General features: G+C 46.8%; 1 protein-coding gene across 2 annotated transcripts in view; it reads left to right on the top strand.

Moving 5' to 3' along the window:
• RABL6 (RAB, member RAS oncogene family like 6) overlaps positions 1-24,189 on the top strand; it is a 60,790-nt gene that overhangs the window by 34,051 nt on the left and 2,550 nt on the right. For both annotated transcript variants that reach the window (XM_075519976.1, XM_075519977.1), the window contains 6 exons: positions 7,381-7,739; positions 10,010-10,172; positions 18,878-19,096; positions 19,773-20,121; positions 21,967-22,138; positions 23,918-23,967. In XM_075519976.1, the coding sequence (XP_075376091.1) occupies positions 7,381-7,739; positions 10,010-10,172; positions 18,878-19,096; positions 19,773-20,121; positions 21,967-22,138; positions 23,918-23,967 (1,312 nt within the window). The remainder of the gene's footprint in view (positions 1-7,380; positions 7,740-10,009; positions 10,173-18,877; positions 19,097-19,772; positions 20,122-21,966; positions 22,139-23,917; positions 23,968-24,189) is intronic.

The following is a 24,189-nucleotide window of genomic DNA, read 5'->3' as shown; positions in this document are numbered from 1 at the left end:
GACATTTTTATGCAGCTGGCCAGCTTCTGCTTTCACTTCAGCTACTGCACTTTTATGTACTGAGACCGATGCTCTTTGCTTTCAGAAAATAACACTTCTTTATAGAAAGGTCTTTAAAATATCCCTGGGTGCTTCCTGCCTTGAGCCACTGATCCCAAAAGAAAAGCACCGGGCCATGTCCTGTCGGAGTACTTTGATCACACTGACTAAAATAGAGTGCTATTTTAGGATTTTTGAGGTTTTCTCTGCATGCCAGATAGAAATTAAGAGTCTGTCTGTTTCAGCAGCACCCCTCTGAAACAGATGAGCTGCTGAGGGGTTACTTCAACCACAGAGTTGAAAAGTATACTCTTCCTACATTCATTTTTTTATCCCTGCAGGAGCTCTTCAGGCTCAAGTCCTTCAGCCAAAGTCCCGATTTAAAGAAATAATCACACATAGGGCAGGGAACTCAGTTTTGGGTAAAGTTCCAATTCTTAGTAAACTGCTTAGGCTGGTGAACAGGGTATCTGTGGACACAATGACAGTACGTGGTGGGAATTACAGCTTGCAGTTGTGAGGCAGGTCTGCAGTGCTCGTTAGTAGGGCTTGGGAAGGTCCTTGCATCCATGCTTGTCAGGTGCCTATCATTTTGGGATTATCATGTTTAACATGCTACCACAGTGGATGTCAAAATGAGCACCTGGTGCATTGTCCTCTGACACTTGCCCTGTTACATACAGCATGTGCATTGGCACGGTGCGACTTGTTGACCCTTGGCAGATGTGAAGCCCTTGTGTTGGTTGCTTTGATTTAGGCAGTACTTGGAGTTCTGCTGTCGATCAGCACGAATTGCACAGCAAGGGGAGGTGTCAACAGGCACTTGGGGCTGCAGGCCATGGTGTGGCTGCTGCAGCACCTCCTCCGAGGCGATTCCTGCTCTCCTGCCATAAAATCAGGCTATGGAGCAAGGCGAGGTGACAGTGCTAGGACATCTCGGTTATTTCATTCACCCCCGTGCACGTCTAGCAGCTGGTCTGTCACAATGACCGATGCTAAATTTGGATCGGAGAACAGAAAGAGAACAAGAACTCTTCCTCCTGCTGCGGCTGGGTACCCGAGGACAAAACGTCATTGCTCCAAAATGTGGATCCCAGAGAAAACACGAGGTGGCACACAACGCTGCCTCATCTGCCTTATGTAAGCCGTCCCTTGGCAGCCACTGGCTGGGCTTTGCCTGTGTAAGACACATTTAGATGCTTCCAGCTCTTTCCCTGTGCTTAGTCTCCTCTTTGCCTGCCACACCTCTTGCTCTGGTACTTTCCCTGTGGTTTCTCAGATTTTACGTTTTCAATGCTGCTAAAAACACATTTCAGTCCTTTTTGAGTTCCTGAATTCTTATTAAACAAACAGCAATGACTTTTTTTACTCTGTTCTGAATTTGTACTTAATTTGCTCAATTTTTCCATCTTTAATTGTATCCAGCTTATCTTCTGTCATAAGGAAGACCTCTTCCCTCACTGAATGGTGCACACGGAGAAATAGTTTTTGGGAAATTGTGGAAGCTCTTCCTGCATATTCATTTTTTTCAGGAATAAGCTGCTGGTGGAAACACTTGCAAAAGTTAGTAAGAAGCAGGTTTAATGTATGGTTTTTGTGACCTTTTATGTTTCGCTGCATTTTTTTCTGGTATTACTCTTTTTTTAATATCAAAAGACAAAATTTAATTTAAAGGGTTAAGTAATCAACACTCTTTGAATTAACCTTTTTTTTTTTTGTCCCTAGGGATTGATATAAGTTAGTCAAAAGGAGTACTTAAGTTATTCTTTGTGAGATATCCCATCTTCTTTCACACTCAGTTTTGAGAAGCTTCAGGAAATTGTCGTCTATAAACCACTGTGTGATTGTTTGATTTGTAAGCACTTGAAGTCCAACTTCCTCACAGGAACTGATCGTAAGAAATGAATTTCCAGATCATTTACGCCTTGCATTTAAGAGCTCTTATGGAAACTGTTAGTCAGCCTTGGTAAAAATACTTTCAAAGCAGTTGAATTTCAGATTATCTGAGGTACCGTATGGTCCAAGCTACAACTTCTGCAGCAGCAGGACCTGTCCCAGGTTTGCCACATGACAGAAGTCCTTCTGGGTCCTTTCCCAGCAGTGCCATACAGCTGCCATCTGCATTGTCGGGTCATCCTGGATAGCCAAGTGCTACTGTCCAGGTAGGGAAGATGATGGACCAGTGACTGCAGAAAGGCATTGGTGCTCTCCTGATGAGGACTTTTCTTTTGGGAGACAGGCTCCCTGCATTAGACAGCTTTATTCACTACAAAGTCATTGATTGGGTTTTTGGGTTTTATTTGCTTGTTTGTTTTTTCCGTGTTGAGCACAGCTCGTAATTTTATGAAGACTGTGGTGCTGAGTAGCACCAGCAGTGTCTGGCAGGAGGACCTGCTGCTTGAGCTGTTCTCCCATATCTTCAGCTATATTGAAGTACAGGTCCGGAATCACACCAGCTAAGGGCTGAATTACCAGTTAGGAAAATAAAACCACTTTTCCTTTCGCTTCCCCTTGCCCCGCCTTTGTCGTTTCTGCTTGCTGTGAATCACTGTTGCCATCAGACAGATCAGGAGCCAGCATGTACTAGATGGGACTTCAGGTCATGTGTTTTGCATGGGGCTGCATTAAGAATTAATTGCAACTAACCCTATCATCATCGATCTTGCTAGAGAAGAGGAAAACATGGAGCATGTCCCATATGTTGTGGAAGGGGGGGTTATCCTGCTGCATCCATTTTGTGTCAAGTGGAAAACCTGAGGAGCTTCTGGGGATGGGCTGTACTCTCCAAGGCCTAGGCAGCAGCATTCAACCCTGCTTGGCAATTGATTTCACATTCACGGACCTGGGCTTCAGCAGGAATCAGGTTCAGTACCTTTAATGAGCCTAAAACAAACATGTGGAAATCTAACCCTCAGTAACCCCAGTTAAATTGATGTCACATGGCCTATTAATCTTCATTTTCACAATTAATAAAATAACCCAAAACATTTCCTGCTACATGAAATACATTTGAAAAATTGATCACAGCACGTTAGAACCAGGAGCCAAAAAGCTTCAGGCTGCTCCTATCTTCAATAGTAAATGAACATGAGTGCTGACAATTTTAGGAATGGTGAGGCTAACAAGTCCTTTTGTGCTTTGTTTGTTTGCTCTGGGAGCAGAGCAACAGTAACCTCAGGCCCTGATGAATTTTTGTTCCCGCAGAGCATGTTCATCTTTAAAATTGCATAAGTCTCCTCTTGTGAGCAGGTCCAACTGACAGTGAATTATTCAGGGGTTTTGAGGATCTGGACTTGTTACTCAGTCTGAAATGGAAGGATTAAAAGGCTAACAAGGAGCCCATGTGGGTGAGGACAGATAACCCTTCTGGACTTGTGTGGCACGTTTGCTGTCTCTATATCCCAACTGAACAAGCGTGCTCAGGTCACAGTGTGAGTTCATCTTGTGCTTTAGTAAGACCTGGTCTACTACACCTAGCGTGGACATGAAGCTGCTTGTTTCACAGTAAGATTTTGAGTGAGTCCTTTTGCGAAGGGCTGACAGAAAGGATAGAGCAAGGAACGCAGTGGCCAGATTGTATAGAATATGAGAAAAAACAGACACGTGGCAGGTTTGGCCTGGTGTGTTCCCAAAACAGCCACGCTTGTGCCTCTGTAGAGTGTGTGTAAAGCCAGAGAAAGCATTCATGCATTATGTAGTATTTTTGAAGTGTGGAGGATGCTTAGACACCTCCACCCTGGAAATTACTGAGAGCTTGCTGGCAGCGTTTTCATGTATGCTGTTTTTCCACCCACCTCTTTCACGGAAGAAGATATGAATACGAAAGCTCAGCAGAGCTGGTTTATGCAGCCCATGTAAAACCAGTATCAGACCATCCTCATTTCCCTGGTGTCATGGCACACAGCACAGAGCTTGGCCCACGTGTCTGGTTGGAGATGAGGAAGGTGACGCGAAGCACACGTGCCACAGCTCTCCTTGGTGCTGTGCTGTGGTAAAAGCCTGTGTCGTGCTGTCCCCAAATAACCATTGTATCTTTCTACTAAAAATAACTTGCTATCTCTTGTTCTTATGCCCTTCACATAATGTAGGTGAGCAAGGCATAGGAGCACAGGTGCAGAAGGAGCCTGCATGTGTGTTTACTCTCCAGACTAGCTGAGCTGGAGGGAAGGATGACACTCTTTATACTTCAGTTATGTAGCATTTTTTCCCTCCAGCTCTTAAAATTCACGTGTTTCTGCAGGAGAAACAGGTGGTAGTCACAGCCCTCCCTCCCTCTGGAGCTGGCTACTTGCCCAGAACAAAGCAGGTTGTTTCCAAAATGGGCATCTTTGTTAGTACAAAGTACAGTAAATCTTCATATACCCTGATATTGTAAAGAGTGTCCCACGCTTTGTTGGGTCCAGCTTTAAGTGCTCTTTGAGCTTCATGTTCTGTATCCTAAAATGACTATATATGTACTTTGTATATACTTCATAGCAGATCCTTGTTCCTTAGTCTTCAGTGTACAATTGTCTTATCCTACCTGAGTCACCCAGTTGCCTCGATGGTGGGACCCAGTGTCCTGACCAGAGACTCAGAGGTTGTTCAGTTCTGGTTTTGTGTAGTGTTGGTGATTTAGGTGCTCACATAGGCAGTCAGAGAGCTCAGCTCAGCCAGGAGAGTGAGCAGCGCTGGCATCAGTATCTTGGATGCTGGATACGACAGTGACCAAGTTTGCCTGCCTTCCAGCCAGGATTGCTGTTGCTATAAACAGGAACAGGGGTGCATGTAGATCAGCTGGGATTAATCTCTCTTCACAATTGGGGGGCAGGAGTCTTTAATTCTGAGTAGGGCTCGGGAGAAGGAGGAATGAGTATCACAAAGCAGAGCTATTCAGCCATCCTGCCTTCGGCTCGCTGGGAGCCCTGATTCAAAGCTCGGAGGGGAGGGATGACAGAATTTAGCCCTCAGTGCTTCTGGCGTGGATCTGTGGAGCCGAATGTCCTGTGCAGGCAAGTCTCGTGGATGGCTTTTCAGGCCATAGCAATTCACATGGCTTTGTGGATTCAGAGCATTTGCTTTGTTGGACAAGGGCTGAATTGCAGGTACCCTTGGTTTATCTTTCCCTTGCCGCAGATGCCTTGCGTAGTCTGCCTTGAGGGGTGCTGAATGGCATGTATGGTGACCTCCTCCTCAAGAAAGGAGTGATGTGCCATTGCTCGGCCCTGCAGCGCAGTGACAGTGATGCACTGAAAATACACTGTTATATTCTTGCGGGGCGTGTGATGCATTGTGCACCTTCCCGACAAACCTGATGCAGTCTCCACAGAGCTCAGTGCAAGAGTTAAGCTCCTTTATATTTTCTCTTTGGTGCATGACAAATCATGCATCATTTTCAGTGGAATGTGTTGCTGCACAGCTCACCCCAGCTACTAGTCCCCTGGGAGGGAGGATGCTGGAATGAATGCTCTGTCACATGCTCTCATCTCAGCTCTGCCGGGAGCCAGTCTGCTGGGTGGAATAAGCACATAAGCCTTGCCCCAGATCCTGGTGGAAGCATCGGTGAGGCTACCACAGTGTGGCACTAATTTAGATGCCTTGACAGCGGTCATGGGGGATAGGTGGACAGCCGTGCGACAGCCAGGCTCATTTTCTGCTCCTCCCAGGCAGTGTTGCATTTGCAGCCTTTAGTGCAGTCTTCTGGAATGACAGAGGCGAGTCTTTCCTAGCCATTCTCATGTGGTGAACATGGAGCAAGAATACTTGTTTCCTAGCCCTTGAACTGTTGACTATTTCCTTTTTACTGTTGAATTTCTTCCCATTTCTGTTATTCAGGATCATCCAGTTCTTTCTGTATCTTGTCCCTGCCCTCCTCTCTGTTGATGCTGCCTCCCAACTTGCAACCTCATGAGCATTTCTGTGGTCTCCATGCCGCTTCATTGAAATGCTGAAATATATCTCAAGGCTAATCCTTGAGGAACTCTACCAAGGATTTCTCTCCTAGCTAATACTGCTTTTTAGTGCTACCCTTTATCTCTGCTTTAGCCAGTTCGTTAGTTAGGAAGGACTCCTGGTTTTCCAAGTCAAGTAGCAGCTTCCTAGGGATGTTGTTCTCTAGGGCTCCAGACAGTACTGGTCACAAAGTATATTAGTTTGTTCCTTGAAAGTATATCAGGTTGCTCCTTAAAATAGGAAATGATATCTCAAGGGGGTTTAGAGTCTCTTAGCCCCTGCTGTTTGCTTTCTGCTTAGCAGTCATTCCAGTGAAGGTGTCTGTCTGGCTCAAGTCCCTGAAGGACGAGATCGTGCTCTGTATGGGAGAGGAGTCTCTGTTTTGACATACTCATTGCCTGGAGCACAACCGAGTGAGTCTATCTTGCAGAAGCAGTTGAACCCAGAGCCTCTGTGCACGAGTTCATTAGGCTTAATGAAAGAAGAGGTGAGACCATGACGTGCTAGATTTTATACATGATACTTCACTTTAGGTGTCCTCTTTATCTCTCTCAGATGTGCGGCATGTAGCAGATCTTATTTTGAGACCAGTTCGTAGTAAAAGCCTGGCTTTCTGTTAGTGTTTTTTTTTGCATACAGCTTGTGAAAAGACTGCTAACCAAACAGACTGCTGAAGGAGGCTGCAGCAGGATCAGGCTTGGTTTCCTTTTTGAAAAGGATAGAGCATTTCACCCTCTTTAGCAGTACAGGCTTTATTGCTCTTCTAGTCAGGAATCCAGCCAGGACCACAACTTGCTTCAGAGCTGCTGCTGCTTGGCTCCACTGCCTCCCACACAGGGGGGTAGTGTGTGCAGGGGGAGAGACTGCCTGTATATCTGCACATTGCGAGAAGGATAGTTGAAGTCAGTCCTCTGTGAGCCTTCTGGGATAGCTCTTCTGGCATTCAAGGATTCTCCTCTCAAATCCATTCTTGGCTGAAAGAAGAGGTTTTTATAGCATTTGAGTTTTCTTGAACACTCTGATCTCTTCTGCTGAATCTAAAAAAGTGCCATTCCTGTAGCACTTACTCCCTTAGAGACATATGTCCAAGAACTGACTTAAGGTTGTGTTTCAAGCCCTGGCGTGTTGTTGTAGTCTGTCTATCCAGGGAGTTCCCAGCAGCATTGCAAATGTAGGTTTCATCCTGCAGTGCGAAGCAGGCTGGGATTCTCCACACCTCAATGCAGATCAGGTGAGTTTAGCTCACATGGGTCAACCAGATTTATTGTGGCCCAGGGAGTCACAGCATCGCTGAAAGCAGACCCGTACCCTCCCAGCTCAGCAAGTACCAAAGCAGCCCAGCATCGTGCTTGGTGCTCTGATGAGCATGTTTTCTCCATTCCTTATATTTGCAATTTATCTTCCCTGCAGCTTCCTTGAAATGATGGAAGCCCGAAGTCGAGGACACACGTCGCCACTAACAACTAACGGGCAAAGCCCTTCCTCTGGCTCCCAGTCACCCATAGTACCTCCGAGCTCCACATCGACGGGCAGCTCCAGCCCTGGCACCCCGCAGCCACCGCAGACGCTTTCCACAAGCTCCACCATCTCTCCTGAACCCCCCCCATCTTTTTCACCAGTGCCTGCACCTGAGGCCCGGCAGCCGCACGCGCCTCCGCCGGCTACAGCCTCCCCAGCACCTCCGGCTGCAGTCCCGCCACCGAAGCGCAGCATTATTTCGCGTCTGTTTGGGACGTCTCCTGCGTCAGACCCCTCTCCTCCCCAGCCAGGTAGGTGCTGGAGTGCAGTGTCTAGGCAGGGTGTCACCTGTGGGCGTTTCTCTGTTTTCCTTTCATTTTTTCCCTGCGAGACTCTGAGCAGACAGGTGTCTGAAGACCACAGACTCCAAGTGTGTGCAGCGTGTGTCCAAGGAGAGCTGTGCTGTCATTCTCTATTTTTCTCCTGATTGGCATTTTGGTTTGTCTCTGTGCTGGGCTTGGACAAGGACTGTGTCCAGCAACCTGGGTGGTGGCTGTAGCGTGTTTCAGGAGGAAGGTACTGAACATGCAGGGGACACTAATAAAATAACTGTCAGCTTCTTACTAGGAGCACATATGCCTCTTGAATAGCAAGAAAAAATGTTAGAGAAGCTATTGGAAGCTCTGTCTTCACAAAAGTCTGGCAGCTCAAAGGAGCTCCTGCGTGTTAATGGAGAACAGCGGAGTGCTGGTTTTAAAGGTTATTCAGCCAGAAATGATCACGTAAGTCCAGGCTCTGCAGCGGATTCCCCTCCAGGGAAATACACTCTTTCAGAGCTGGTCTGAGGAGGAGGGCAGCCCGCCTTGCCTTCTTCCTTAGTGCTAGTACACAATGGAGCAGAGTAGTGCAGCGTTCGGTCCAAACCCCTGCTGGATGAACTTGCAGGGCAGAAGCATCGAGGGTTTTGTTGCATGTACTTTTACTGATCTGAACCTTAATTTGCCTGTCACATTTGCTTTGTTTGCAAAGCTAACTGGAACTGCAGAGCTGGCACTGCCTAAAAATCATTAGCATGGCATGGTTTGAATCACCCTTTGGAAATACCTTCCCTCTCAAACTGTCAATCCCTAGGGCTCACAGTACTCTCAAGACACCCACAGAAAGAAAGGAGGAGGTGCTGGGAACATGGTTTGCAGTTTCAGATGTTGAAATCTTTCAGTTTTAGATCTGCACACAATGTTCTGCATCCTGGATCTGTTACCTGGTGTGACACAGTACACCCATTTCAGCTTGTTTATGACTCTTCCTACCCAGAAACAAACAAGCAAACAAGGAGGAGCGAATGTTGGAGCAAATGTTAGAAATCCCTTGTCAATAAAAAAACCTCTGTCATATTGATACGTAGAAGAAAGACAAGTGGTCTACTACCAGTGTTATGATCTTTGGGGTTTGTTTTTTTCTTCCTTTTTTTTTTTTTAAATCTGTCACTTAGGTTGAGAACTGTTTTAGCCTGTGGCCTGCAATCCTGGTATCTCAAGGGTGCTTTTTAGGAGGGTTGCAAAAGGCAGCTAGGAGAAGCTGATCTGTCAGTGTTACTAGGTTTATGTAGTGTGCCAAGGGTCTGCACCTCTACTGGAACATACCTAGGGACTAGCTAATTGGAAAGCAGTTGAAAAATTACTGTCACAAAGTAATACTTGTTTTTTATGGGAGCTGCTATTTAAGCTTTCCCTTGAAGTCTTGCAGTAGTAATTCTTTTGCCTGTGTTTTTTCTTACACCAACGCTACTCTATGGCATTAGTAATAGTGTTATTTGTATGCAAAAGTGATCTGAAAGCTGTACTAGTAGAGCAAAATCTAGAAAAAAAATACAAATATTGTTCACCCAAAAGAAAAGAGCCTAGATGTGAAGTGCAGTCCGGGTAGAAGAAAAAGGTTGAATGTTGCAAAATCTGAAAAGGTTAATCGCCTTAGGCTTCTTGGTTATGCTGATTTCATCCTGATACCTTGAAGATGGATAACGGTGTCTCTACAAATAAGCTTTATTAAAGCGAGTCTATTTACCAGAGCTCTTGAGCTTTTGGTTACATAGGGCATCTAAAAGCACAGTGTGAAAAATCCTGCCTTTGACAGTTACAGTTGAAAAAGCAAGAGGGGGTGAGTTGGTGAACTGAACAGTCTGGAAAAGGGAAGAGAATAATGAAGGGACATCACAGAGGAGCAGTGCACCTCTGCATAGGTATAACATCTGGCTGTGGTGTAGTCAGTCATAACATTGACTGTAGAGCAGAGTCGGCTACCATGCTAGAGAGTTTTTCAGACTATTTAAGAGCCTGGGTCAGCCTGGTGCATCTTAAACCGCAGCAGCCGTGTGTCGTCTTTGAATGCCTTCGTGCAAGATTCTGAACTTGTTTGAGTATCCTGTTCATAACCTTCCTCTTCCCTTGCTGTGTAGCAGAGGTCCTACTTCATGGCTGCTGTCTGTGTGCTGAAGAGGCCCTGGACAGGATAGATCTGTAAAAAGTAAATTTCTGTCTTGCTTGTGGTGAACTGTGTTTTACAACTACTGTTGCTAATGCAGATCCTCCTGCTGCCACTCCTCCCCACCCTGAGGCCCCTGCAAAAGTACAGAGCGTGGAGGACTTTGTTCCCGATGACAGCCTGGACCACAGCTTTCTAGAAGACCCAGCCCCACAGAAGGACAAAGGGAAACTGCAGACTAAACATCGTGTCGATAGTGAAAGGTAAGGAAGGGAGGATGGAGGGAGGGTGAGACAGGGATATATCTGGATGTGCAGTCTGAATGATGGCTCGGGCCTGGCTAACCTGTTGCAACTGTTCAGAAAGTGATTGCAGAGCAATTAGCTGCCCCTAAGCCTTTCTGGCTGCGGTATAGTCAGTCGTAGCATTCACTGTCTCCCATTTAATGATACACACTGCTCCCTGGGAATGAGGGACAGCAGTAAAAGCTAGTTATCACCTTCCTGGTTTTGCTGTCTTGCTTTCGTGCTCAGTGTTAAACCACTGAGTTGCTTTGGGTCAGAAAGGGATTTCTCTTCTGGCCAAACGTGCTAAAACATTTGAGATATTTTCCTTCTGGAACACAGTGCACTTTGCAGGGATATTATGTTTTGCCTGATGAATACTTTCCTGCTGCAGAGGCCCAAAGCATGGCCGGACTCCTTCATGGCCTGGTACTGCCATTCCTGAGGCATTACAAAAGGGTTTGTGTTTGTTCGAGGACACCTGGGGGCACTCCATGGCTCGATGGGATTCTGGAAGGAAGGCTGGAGAAGGGTCGTGCTCCCTTGGGAGTGTCACTGCATGCTTGCCTGCAGATTCCAGAAAAGTCTTAGGGGGTGCCTTTCTTATTCTCTGTCCGTTTCTAATGTTCCTTCTCTCTAAAGGATTTTCTCTCTAAATTGGAGAGATGTGGATTTGATGGATGGACTGTTTGGTGGATGAGGAATTGGCTGGATGGGCACATCCAGAGAGTATTGGTCACTGGCTCAATGTCCGGATGGAGATCAGTGATTAATGGTGTCCCTCAGGGGTCCATACTGGGACCAGTACTGTTTAATATCTTCATCAGTGACATAGTGGGATTGAATTCACCCTCAGCAAATTTGCAGATGACACCAAGCTGAGTGGTGCAGTTGACACACCTGAGGGTTGGGTTGCCATCCAGAGGGACCTGGACAAGCTCGAGAAGTGGGCCTGTGTGAACCTCATGAGGTCCTACACCTGGGTTGGGGCAACCCCTGGTATCAATACAGGCTGGGGGATGAAGGGATGGAGAGCTGCCCTGTGGAGAGGGACTTGGGGGTACTGGTGGATGAAGAGCTGGACGTGAGCCGACAATGTGCGCTCGCAGCCCAGAAAGCCACCTGTATCCTGGGCTGCATCAAAAGAAGCGTGGCCAGCAGGTTGAGGGAGGGGATTCTGCCCCTCTATACTGTTCTTGAGACCCCACCTGGAGTACTGCATCCAGCTCTGGGGTCCTCAGCACAAGAAAGACATGGAGCTGTTGGAGCGGGTCCAGAGGAGAGCCACAAAAATGATCCAAGGGCTGGAATACCTTTCCTATGAGGAAAGGCTGAGAGAGTTGGGGTTGTTCAGCCTGGAGAAGAGAAGGCTCTGGGGAGACCTTACTGTGGCTTTTCAGTACTTAAAGGGGGCTTATAAGAAAGATGGGAACAGACTTTTTAGTAGAGCCTGTAGCGATAGGACAAGGAGTAATGGTTTTAAATTAAAAGAGGGTAGATTCAGACTAGCTATAAGGAAGAAATTTTTTACAATGAGGGTGGTGAAACACTGGAACAGGTTGCCCAGAGAGGTGGTAGATGCCCCATCCCTGGAAACAGTCAAAGTCAGGTTGGACGGGGCTCTGAGCAACCTGCTCTGGTTGAAGATGTCCCTGCTCGTTGCAGGGGGGTTGGACTAGATGACCTGTAAACGTCCCTTCCAACCCGAACTATTCTATGATTCTATAATTCTGTCCTCTAAATGGCAGAGAGCTGTGCTTAAGCTGTAGGCTGGATTTTCTTTTTTTCTTTTCTTTTTTTTTTCTTTTCCTGGCTTTGATGTTTTTTAACCAAAAAAAAGGGAAAAAGGATTGTGTATACTGAGCTGCTCAGACAAGAGGATGTGCAGCAAGCTGTCTGAAAGCAGACTGTCACTTAAGAGGTGACCTAAGCATACTCACAGGCTCTACATCCCTCTGCTTAGAATAGTCCTTGCCTGCTGCCTCTTGTCATCAACACTGGATTAACCAGGAGGGTAATTAAATGCTGATACAGCTCATCTGTGAGTGGATTCTGCATCTTTTGACATCTTTGTCATGATTCAGTGTTCTCTAGTTCAACCACAACTTGAAATCGATGCTGTGTGAGAGGCTCGATGTCTGTCTAATGCAGGTCAGCCTGAATCATCATCCCTTGTGATGGTAAAACACGTGGATGTTTTATTTAAAAAACAAAAAAAAAGAAAAAAAAGAAAAAAGTGGTGGTTGCTAGAAGCATGCTGGCCTACAAAGCGTCTTGCTCGCGGCTGTGGCTGAGCTGGGATATTTTTCAGTGTTTGACAAGGAAATGTCAGGAGAGCCAAGTCTGACCTTCCTGGGCTTTGCCGAAGGACTGGGTCCTGTGGAGTGTGCCCTTAGAGCTCTTTAGCTGCAGTTCTTGCTGTGGGTAGGAGGCTGGATTATTAACAAAGTCTTCTCTTCTCCAGAGCATCAGTCGTTGGAAGCAAATAGGTGTTAAACTATACAAAAAGCCAAACATCTCAAACAGTTGGTGCAAGAGCCCTGCTCCTTGGTTGCAGAGTTGTCATGTTCTTGGCTGCTATGATGCCCTTCTGTGCTGTGTCCCCAATCTTGGTAGCCTTCCAGTGCTTATGAGCTGGTGGGGGCAGAAAGACAGACACCATTGGGCTTTCACAGAGCACAGAGAGGACACTTGTTCACAGCTTCGTCCTTTGATGACAGTGGTAACCGTCTGCAGTTACAACAGCTGTTTCCCTAGGAGAAGACCTTGCAGTGCATCCCTGCAAATTCAAATGCTCATTATTTCTCTGCAGTTTGGCATCTATGTCTTGCTCTGGTTTCTTATGTAGCTCACAGAGTTTTCTCAGTGATCTGGCAGTTTAACTTCTGTTTCTTGCCAAAAAGGACCTACCACAATAAGCCAGATGTGCTGACATTCAGAGATGTAGATGTGGTTCTGACCATCACCTGCAATAATTGATTTCCTTCAGGATGCCAGTTACAGCCCCATGATGCCCAGGAGCAACATAAAGAGTTCTGTAAGCACCATCCCTAATAATCAGTTTCTACTGCAGTGAGTAGGCTGTTGTAGTTGCAACAAAATCTACTGCTGCAGAAATTTATCTCTAGCCACAGAACACAGAACACAGAAGTTCTCCTGTGAAGCCACTCAAACCTAATGGAGATTTTATTGGTTTTAAAAAACAAAATACTGGAAGCTGTTTTGCCCTTGCATCTGAGTGAGGAACAAAGCCTGAAAACATACTAGAGAGATGCGTTCATGTCTCCTGAACGTTTTCAAGCAGGTATCTGAACGTTAAGCTTATGCAGCTTGCCAGCATTTCTTCTAGGTGTGCTGTAAGCAAATGTAAGCTCTGAAACTGAAGAGCCATTGAAGATGTGGCAGACGAATGGGCTGTGTGTTGAGGATTTGTAAAGTTACTTCTCTTACCCAAATGAGAGGAATTGCCTTGCTGTCCATAAGCAAGAGTCTTGCAGTTAGCTCATGTGAGAACACCTTAGTGCACAGCGCATTTCACGAGTGAAGCAGAGAGAGTTACGTTCACAGAATGGCTGAGGTTGGAAGGTCATCTGGTCCAACCTCCCTGCTCAAGCAGGGCCTCTGAGAGCCAGTTGCCCAGGACCATGTCCAGGTGGCTTTTGAATATCTCCATGGATGGAGACTCCAGAACCTCTCTGGCAACCTGTGCCAGTGCTCAGTCACCCTCACAGTGGAAAAAGTGTTTCCTGATGTTCATAGGGAACCTCCTGTGTTTCAGTTTGTGCCCCTTGCTTCTTGTCCTGTTACTGGGCAGCACTGAAAAGAGCCTGGCTCCATCTTCTTTGCACCCTCCTTTAGGTATTTAAATACATTGATTCAATTCCTCTGGGGCTTTAGCTTTCCTGATTTCATCCCTGAATGCTTGAACGATGTCTTTGTATTCCTTCCAGGCTACCTGTCCTTTCTTCCACCCTCTGTACGCTTCCTTTTTGTGTTTGAGTTTGTCCAGGAGCTCCTTGTTCATCCACGCAGGCCTCATAGCATTTTTGCCTGACTCCTTATACGTTGGGATGGACCGCTGTTGAGCTTGGAGGAGGTGATTCTTGAATATTAACCAGCTTTCTTGGGTCCTTCTTCCATCAAGGGCCTTATCTCACAGGACTCTTCCAAGCAAATCTTTGAAGAGGCCAAAATCTGCTCTCCTGAAGTCCATCTTGCTTTTTACCCTCCTCCCTGCCCTCAGGATCCTCAACTCCACCAAGGCTGCCTTTGACTGACACCTTCCCAACAAGCCCCTCATTTTTTGTGGGTATGAGGTCCAGCAGAGCACCTCTCCTTACTGGCTCCTCTACCACTCAGAGGAGGAAATTATCATCAATGCACAATGCACTTGTGGTTTAACCCCAGCCAGCAGCTCAGCCCCACCCAGCCGCTCGCTTACTCCCCCCCGGTGGGATAGGGGAGAGAATCGGAAGAGTAAAAGTGACAAAACTCGTGGGTTGAGATAAAGACAGTTTAATAGGTAAAGCAAAAGCCGCGCACACAAGCAAAGCAAAACAAGGAATCCATTCACTCCTTCCCATGGGCAGGCAGGTGCTCAGCCATCTCCAGGACAGCAGGGCTCCATCACGCGTAACGGTGACTTGGGAAGACAAACACCATCACTCCAAACATCAGCCCCTTCCTTCTTCTTCCCCCAGCTGCGTATGCTGAGCATGATGCCATAGGGTGTGGGATGTCCCTTTGGTCAGCTGGGGTCAGCTGTCCCAGCCATGCCCCCTCCCAACTCCTTGTGCCCCCCCAGCCCACTCGCTGGTGGGGTGAGAGGCAGAACAGGCCTTGACTCTGTGTCAGCACTGCTCAGCAGGAACAAAAACATCCCTGGGTTATCAACACTCTTTCCAGCACAAATCCAAAACACAGCCCCATACTAGCTACTGTGAAGAAAATTAACTCTACCCCAGCCAAAACCAGCGCAGCACTCCAGGAACCTCCTCCATTGCTTACGTCCTGCTGTCTTGTCCCTCCAGCAGATATGGGGGTGGTTGAAGTCCATGAGGACCAGGGCCTGCGAACATGAGGCTGCTCCTATCTTTTTGTAGAGGGCCTGATCCACTTGTTCGTCCTAGTTGGGCAGCCTGTAGCAGGCACCCATTATAGCGTCACCTTTACCTGTCCCTCTCTCGAATCCTCACCCCTAAGCTCTCAGCTGGCTCCTCACCCATCCCCAGGCAGAGCTCCATACACTCCAGCTGCTCTCTCACATGGAGAAGGAAGGAAACTCCTCGGGGAAGAGGGGAAGTTCTTGTTCTGGTTGGAAGCAGGATGTTATGCTGTGTAACTGAACTGCTTCCTGAACTCAGGGGTGTGTTTGCTTCCATTCGTAAGAACTCGTTTGCTTTTACTTTCTGAGCTTCAGAAAGAGACTGTGAAGTCTAGTATTTCTCGTCCATTTTGGTGATGTAGGGAATTCTTGAGTTTTTTTGCAGTGATGTCATGCGAACTTCTCCCATTCCCTAGTCCATAATGTCTCTAAACAATGGAGCAAGAATTGACATGGAGCAGTAATGTTAGAAAAAACACTTTTTTTTTTCCTGAAGCGTGCTAGTGGTGAGGAGTGAGCTCATGCCTGTGCAACAGGGCTGCTCTTGCCCAAAGATCAGACAGCTGCTGAGACTTTCAGCACTAACTGACGTCTCGTGGTGTTGCTATAGCTAAATCCCAGCACAGATCTACAGAGATTAATGGAGTCCTGGGTTTTGTTTAATGGCGTGTTATGGTTCTCTAGCTCACAATAAAGAGAACTCCCCAAATCAGTTTCTTTACCGGTTAATTAGGAAGGCAGTTCAATCTCCCAATTTGCTGTTTCAGAACTTAATTCGCTGCTCTTTAGCCTCGTGCCCTGAACCAGTGTGTATGCGACTGTACTGAAGGAGCTAATCTGGCTCCAAATAGACTCCCCTCTTCCCTCCTGCTGGGCCAGGCTGGCCTAGGTCCATGGGTGGGCCCTAGGTGTCTGAAAGCGAGTTTATGCTGTACCTAATAGTATTCCTGTTCTGTCTTCTCAGCATCACTAGACATTTATCTTAAACATTGATTAGATTTCCTTGTCCTTACATTGGAAGGGCTTTGAACTGGTTCTTTGCTTTTATGGCATCTGTTATTTATATAGTGGTACCTAGCTGTGCTACACCAAGCGGGAGAAGCTGAGGACACTGTTTGGTTCACACTAGAAGACCCCCATCTCCTAGAATGTAGTCATGCAGGCTCATCCTGTGGCGTGTGATTCCCTCAGCTTACCTGCTTTATTAGAGTTTGGGTTTTTCGTTTTTCTCTAGCCCCAAAAAGTGATGTGGCAAGAGGGTTCTGCTGGCTGCCCGTGGGGCTGGCTCCGCTGGCCACACAGCAGGGCTGGTGGAACGTGGTCGACCCAGGTTTGAGAACGTGTGCTCAGGTTGCAGCAGGATTTGTTTCATCACCAGCAGCCATTCTGTGTACGCGACTGAGGGCTCACTGAGGAAACCCCAGTGTGCTCTTTGATCAGTAGCTCAGACACAGACCTTGGCGAGCATAGTCATTTTTGGTGCGTACCTGCGCCTGCAAACACGTTGGCTCAACACTAACGCAGGCTTGGCAGCGTGTCAAGCGCTGGAGAGAGTGGTGCAATGTGCTTGTTTTTGCATGCTCTGAATTCCTTCCAGCTGGAACCTCAGGACCACAAGCTGATACTAATTTTGCATTGTCAGACCTTGTTTATACTGCAGCAGTGATTTTCCTGACGTATGTTCACTCCATAGCTTTGCTCTTAAGCTGTCGCTCAGCAGTTTGTGTGGAAGTTATAGATGGAGGTAGTGTATTCACTGCAAAGGGAGACGACCTACTTTGTGCACCCGCACAAAGTGTGTACACATGTGGATGTTCTGTTCGGACTAGGAATGCTTTAAAGGCTGCAAGTCTTGTATGGTGTGCAGCAATGTGAAGGACAGTGGCAGTGGCAGCAATCTCTGAAGAGTCCCTGGGCTTAATAGAGCAGTGACATGTTAAAGAAATGCAGTGTCACTAATTCAGGATAATATCCTGCCACTTTTAGGATGCAACTCCATTTTCTTTTCAGCACATTTCAATAGGAAGTCCTGCCAGTTTTTCGCAGACCTCAGAAATCGCTCACTTGTAATTCCTTCAGCCTTTGAGGCTGTTGTGGGCACCAGTTTTCTTCTCCTTTGTGTGGGATGGGCTGTGTGCCTCCTTTTTGGCTCGGTATGAGAGCAGCAGTGTTAATGATGAAGGGGCTCTTCAGCAGCCTGCCTCTGCTTAGCTGGGAGCTGTGCTGTGAGTCCTGAAAGCAGAGGGATCCATACCAAAAGCAGAAGGAGGGAGTGGATGTTAGCCCTGATCTTAGCACTCTAACCCAGACATTGATTGTAATCTCTCTCAATGTGCTGCACTGGTTGTCATAAGCGTGGTGTCCCATATGTCACAAATAACTCCATTATCTGTTGGCAGATGTATTAATTTATTAAAACTAACTTGTAAACCAGTAACTAGCCATAAGAAGAGCCAGAGTGAGTAGTACAATCAGCCGGACTGTGTTAGGGCCTCGGCATTTCCCATCCCATCAGCACACCATCCTCCACTGTCTCTTCCAGTGCTGGCCATGTGCTAGTGACCAGGAACACCACCTTCTTCCAGATTAAGGATTTTAGGATTTTATCATTCCTTTTGTGTCTCTAAAATCTAATCTGTTCCAAGCTATAATCTTTTTTTTTTTTTTTGTCTCTGCGTAAAAATGAAGGCTGTGTTCGTACAGTCCATGTCGAGTCATTAAAAGGACAGTGACTATTGTGTATGGTAGGTTATCAGGAAGGAGCTGGCAATCTGTTGCGGGCAAAGCAAATAGAATGAGGAAAGGTGAGGCAAAGGTTCATCAGCTGAGGCTGGGGAAAATACCTATATTCCTGACATGAGCAAATCCTTCAGAAAGTATTAAATTGTTGAGTCCTGGGGACATTCAGACAAGAATCCTCAGCTGGTAATTTCAGCTGGGAAGCTCTCTATCGAGATGTCTCTGAACACATAACTGTGTTACATCCAGGGAGTCTGACAGGCTCCTAGCTCTAAAAGTGTGACTTTAGGTTAATTTAATTTGGGAAATGTTAAAGCGTGCTTCAGGGAACATCAGAGAAATAGAAACAATTCCAGGAAGCTAATAGCTGCAAGTGAATTCCCATAGTAGTGGCAGTATATGAACAGGTTTAATTACAGGACGTGGGGATTAAGGCAGGCAGGTCCCACTGTTTAATTGACTGATCCTTGCATGTTGGACCAGAGATGTTCTGATAGAGCTGAAGCAACAGGCTGCTCTGTAGCACGGACGCTCACCTTTTCCAGCCACTTATTTTTGGCTTGAGCAGTAGCAGCCACTGTGTGACACATCCTTCTGTGGCCCGTTTTGTACAGGGCATGTGCCACCCCTGCAGCCTGTGGGGCGCAGGTCCAGCCTGAACGGGGCAGCGGCTGGGCAGTGTGCAGGGGGAAGGCTGGCAGTGCAGCTGCCCCGGGCTGAGGGACGTTGACCCCGAAGCTGGCCGGAAAAGCCAGGCAAGCGGCAGCCTGCTTTCAAGGGAAGGCATGTCTGTCCTAGCACATCCTGGGGGTGCTGTGTCTGATCATTGTCTCTTTTGCAGCGATGGAGAGGCACCCGGGGGGAACCCCATGGTGGCAGGTTTCCAAGACGACCTGGATCTGGATGACAAAATCCCCAGCAGACCCGCGCTGGCAGCAGAACGGGTGCCCAGCAAGAATGTTACCCTCTCCAGTGAGGAGGAGGAAGAGGAAGAGGTGAAGGACTCTAAGGTTGTACTCATACCTGATGAAGATATTGACACGGAGCAGGAAAAAAAAAGGTACAAAGCACAGCCTGAAGTGTGGGGCTGTGCTGGTAAACTTGGGCCTCTTCTTGGTCCTGCCGCTGACTTCTGTGCAGCCTCTGGGAAATTCTGGTGTCTCTATCGGCCAGTTCCTTCAGCTGTAAGCTGGGGCTGTATTTACTTTAGGTGTGACTGCTTTGTGCAGTGTTTTCTGCACCGCACCTAGGCAGCATGCCTTTGAGCACTGTGCTCCTGTGGTCACTGGTATGTTTCTGTTTGGGAATGGCCCAGCCTTTTTCTCAAGTTTGAACAAGAAACTGTAACTGAGCGTGTGAACGTCTGTTCGTAGCAGTGCGAGGAGGACAGAGGAGTGGAGTCTTGTGGTGAGGGGAGTGGAAGTCATTCACCACACCCTGTGCTGGAGAACAATGAACTGGATCATGTTCTCCACATACCACATCTTGTGGGTGATAGTCAGGCATGGCCCGCTGGCGCAGGCACCTGTGCATGAGCATCCTCAGGGATGAGGACCGTCTTCAGCCTCTGAGTGGTATGTGTTTGAACACACACACTCCCCTAGGATGAACTGCCTCTCCTGTTGAGATGCACATTGCAGCCCTTGAGGCAGGCTCAGCTATTAATTGGTGTTTGTGCTTTGCTTTACAGAGTGGGAGTGTGGACAGACTCTGACAATTTGTTTCATTCTTCTCAGGTCTTCCAGAAATTCTCTGAAACCACAGAGTGAAGCAATTTTGACCAAAGCAACTGACCTGAAGCCTCCGGACAGTTTACCTCCACGTTCTGGGCCCGAAAGAAACAGCAGCGGCAAGCTCAACGCTAGCCTGCCAGCTGCTGATGCTGCCACCCCAGCAGCAGTCCAGGCCCCAAAGACCACTTCCCAAAGCAAAGGACATGCTCTCAAGCAGAAAGTGGTCAAAGAGGAAAAGCCTGAGGAGTCTGACAGTGATCAAGAGGGACCAATAGCTACTCAGATGCTCTCATTTGTTATGGATGACCCAGACTTCGAAAGTGAGGATTCTGACAGCCAGAAGAAGAAAATGGTAAATAACATGCATGAATTGCTGTGCGCTGCTATGAAGCTGAGCTTGAAGTGTTGAGGCACCTCACTGAGCAGAGCTTTCATCTGCTCTCCCATCTCTCAGTGGCAGTCGCAGCAAGTCAGGTGCTAAGCAACCTGAAGAGATTGATAGAAGCATAAACCCACTAATGCTCTGATTGTTGAAGCCACACGGCAACAAGGTTTGTGCTTACAGGTTTTAATGTGCTGTTTATTCTCAGTAAGTCCAGAGCACGGTCAGTCCAGCAATGTGGAAGGTGTGAAATACAAATCTAATGGTTTTTTACCCAAAGTTTAATAGGTAGAAGTGTGTGCATGCCAGGGAGAGAGAGAGAACAGGTGAGCTCCTTACAGTCAATCCAGCAGTCAAAAGCCCATAATGAAATTTGCTTGGCAAAGCTCCTTACTGAAGTAGGAAAATCTGCCGGAGAAGGACTTTCCAGTATAGCCAGGTTAGCTGTAACGTCTCTGTGACGCTGAACACGTGGGCAGCTGCTCAGTGCTGCCTGCAGGTGTCTGCTCAAACACAGGCTGCAGCAGGAGTCCCCTCTGCACGTGTTGTGTATTAAAGATGGAGAAAACACAAGCATCTTCTCTGGGCTAGTAGGAACTTGCTGCTGTGGCTCTAGATATCCCTGATTTCAGTGATCTGCACTCGCAGTCAGCACAGCAATCTCTAGAAACTGCCAACCATGATTTGGGATGGGCAATTGCTGTTCAGGGGTGCTCCTGGTGTCTGGGTTAGCTGGTATTCAGGAGTGTTCTATGTGTTTTCATCATTCCAGAATCCAGAAAGGACAGTTGTCCCAGTTTCTTTGACCTTGCCTATGCATCATGCTGTTTATTAAGGAATTTTCCATTCGTCTAGCAGTTTCAGTACCTGCTTTTCCTGGCACTTTAATATGAAAGCAAAAGTATTTGCAGCAAGTTTCCTTCTCTTAGCATGTGATGACAAGAAACAGGATTTGTGAGGGAGCTTGCCATTGCAACAGTGTCAGGGACATGCCCCACAATTTGTGAATGCTTTTCAAGTTCAAGGTTTACCAGTAAGGCAAAGCAATAAAAACACCACCATTAGCAAGGAGGAGGGGAACATTGCCTAGGTCAGCAGCAGAGCGAGACCGTGTTTGGTCAGTATGGAGGACATAAAGAAAGGATGGTTAATGAATTCTGAAGATGATCAGCCAGCAGGTATTAGAAGATCATTAAACTTCATTTCCATTCCCATCATGCAGAGACAGAGGATTTTTGGGTGATATCCAGTCTCTGCAGCATCCTGGTTTTTTAGCCCACACTGAAGGGGCAAATTTGCCCTGGGAGCACATTCCCTTTTGACTTGATGCAGGGAGTTATTCTGCAAACACAAACGGCTTCTTTAGCCCTGCTGCATGTTGCCTCTGGTACCCGAGACCCCCCAGAGCTACACAGGAAAAAGGTTTTGTCTGTCAGGTCTGGAGATGAGTTTTCAACCTATTAGATTTGATTTTCCCCAAAACAGAGGTGCCTCTCTAGGGTAGTTAGAGGCTGATGCTGTTAAGCTAACACAGTTGAAGGTCTCGTTTCCCCTTTACATCATAAAATTGATTTTGGTAGCACAAATGTTAAGTTATCGGAGCACACTTTCCAGTACCAATGCTACCGAGACATTTTACCAAGGCAAGAAATAGATAGAGCTTATAAGATCAAGGGCATTGATTTCCAGGTAATAACAGCTCAGTTCAGCCTTCCCTCCTCCCCACCTGCTGACATCTGACGTCTTTGTATACAAAATGCTTAGAGGTTTTGGTTGAAAGATTTGTCTGTGTCGTGTGCCTTTTCTTGTCTCTAGGATGAATTCCCGGTCCGGGAAGATCTCTCTGAAATATCTGATGACGATACCTCGTTGGCAAAGCCACCCCAGCCTGTGAAATCAACAGTCCACTCCTTTAAACTGAAAAATGACTCCGATCTCTTCGGTTTGGGTTTGGAAGAAACTGGTCCCAAGGAGAGCAGTGAGGAAGGTAAAGGTCACACCTTATTTCCACTCTTGCTGATTTTGTTTGTCAGGCATCTGTTTTTTCCAAAGTGGTTCCAGGGTGTAAGAAAACCAATTTTCACTAAATAAAATACCCTGTAACTTCATGCAGTACCCTGTGTGAGTCTTTAATGTGGTTTATCACAGCATAAATAACTTTCTTTAAGTTTTTCCCGGGGGGGGGGGGGGGGGGGGGGGGGGGTGTCGTCGATGGCATCAGTCGTGTATTATTTCTCTCTCAGCTGGAAGCAGGAGCACATCTTTCACAAGCTGCTTCTGTATACGGCTTCCTGCTTAGCCTTGCATGCCTGGGAGGTGGTGCTCAGCATTGCAGTGTCCACCCCCTCAAGAATTTGAATCAATTTGAGCAAAATGCTCTGACATACCATGCCAATTTGCTCTTCTGTTTTTGGGAAAGGTGGGGTGAGGTTCTGATCACAATCTAAGCATTCCTCAGGCTTTTTTTTTCCCCCATCCCCTGAGGGAACAAATCTTACTCGCACAAATGATTTCTGCTGTCTTGGCGTTACTGCAAAGCAACTTCCTGTAGATCTGCCCCTGATGTCACCACGAAAGATGAGAAGTTAAAGACTTAAGGGGAGAAAAAGCTGTAAGTGGCACCAGAGAGAGATCTCCTTGAATAGCTATTCCAAAAGTGTAAGCAAGGTGTCACAGGCTGTGATGGCTTCATCGGCTTGTCGCTTTGAGTTGCTGAACAGCACAGCTTGAAATAGCTAGGAGTGCATCTGCAGAGGCCCAGGTCAATAATTTAACTTCAGTTTAGCATCTTTAATAATTCAACGTGGGTTCTTCCTATCTCCTCTTTCTGGGATAAATATAAAAACATGTCTCGGTAGTCAGTCAGTTGGAGCTTGACCAGCAATTAGACTTCTCCATGGCTGATTTGTATTAACAGATCAACCAAGGAAAAGAATGTGTAGGTAAGATTGGCAATCAAATACCACACATGAAACGTGGTGCAGTTACAAACCCTCCTGTGAAACAGCCAAGTAGATAAGCTCCTGTTCAGGGAGTTTTTGTGCAAAGGCAGTGGAAGTTCAGCAGTCTAATTAGCAGTGAAGTCATCAACTACAATAACCTGGGACAAATTATTTTGACAGTGATGGACTCTGGGACTCCGATACCATGAAAGTAGCCACACCTGTAGAGGAGGACTGCAGCACTGACACTTTGGCCTCGTGGTGATATAATTTTCATACACAGTTTGAACAACAGTGAGCGCTAGCCTGCTAGGGTGCTCCCATCTGCTGATGCTGTGTCCTGAATGGTCCTTCCAGTACTAGCTTGACTCACAGAAGCACAAACCATGCCTGGTGGGATTTCTGTCTGCCTTCACATATTTAGTGGTCAGAGGGAAATTGTTCCCAGGAGCTCTTCTTCAGTTCTGGAAATAATAATCTGGTCCCCAATTTGGCCTTTGGACCAGTTTGTAGAGCTGATCTCTGTATTTGTTTCTTAGTAGCTGTGATACAGTGAACGCCCAGGTCAGTGTTCATAACACAGAATAATATAGATAATATAATGCTCATAATTAAACTAGATGTATATGGTTAAGTTAGGGTGTGACTGCTGGGGCCTACGTTGGTTTCTAAAGGGGCACAGTTTGTCCTGAGGAGTCGGGATTGCTTTGCATGTGGCTCCAGGATGGAGTATTTTCTTCTAGGAAATCAGGGTAGGGCAGAATTGCACCTCTTATGGTTTAAACTGATTAAAAACAATGTTGGGTTTTTTTTTGTTTGAGCAGATAAACAACCTTCTAAGGAGAAAAAGAAGAAGAAAAAGAAAAGCAAAGAGGTACTATTTAATTCCTCAGAGCTCATCTGCCATATTATCTGCCAGCCAAGGAGAGGGGTAGCCTTCTACAGTGTACTCTGTGTACCTGGTGGACTTCCTTCCATTCTCCCATCCTACAGCCAGATCTGTGCTTCCCAGGCTCTGCAGACCAGTAACCACTTCGCAGCTTAAAAGCAAGCTTTTAGAACAGTTGCATTTTGAAAAGGCAGTGTGTGACTTCGT

The sequence above is a fragment of the Mycteria americana genome, chromosome 17 (assembly GCF_035582795.1).
Source record: "Mycteria americana isolate JAX WOST 10 ecotype Jacksonville Zoo and Gardens chromosome 17, USCA_MyAme_1.0, whole genome shotgun sequence".
Lineage (NCBI taxonomy): Eukaryota > Metazoa > Chordata > Aves > Ciconiiformes > Ciconiidae > Mycteria > Mycteria americana.
This window is presented reverse-complemented; position numbering and strand designations above follow the sequence as displayed.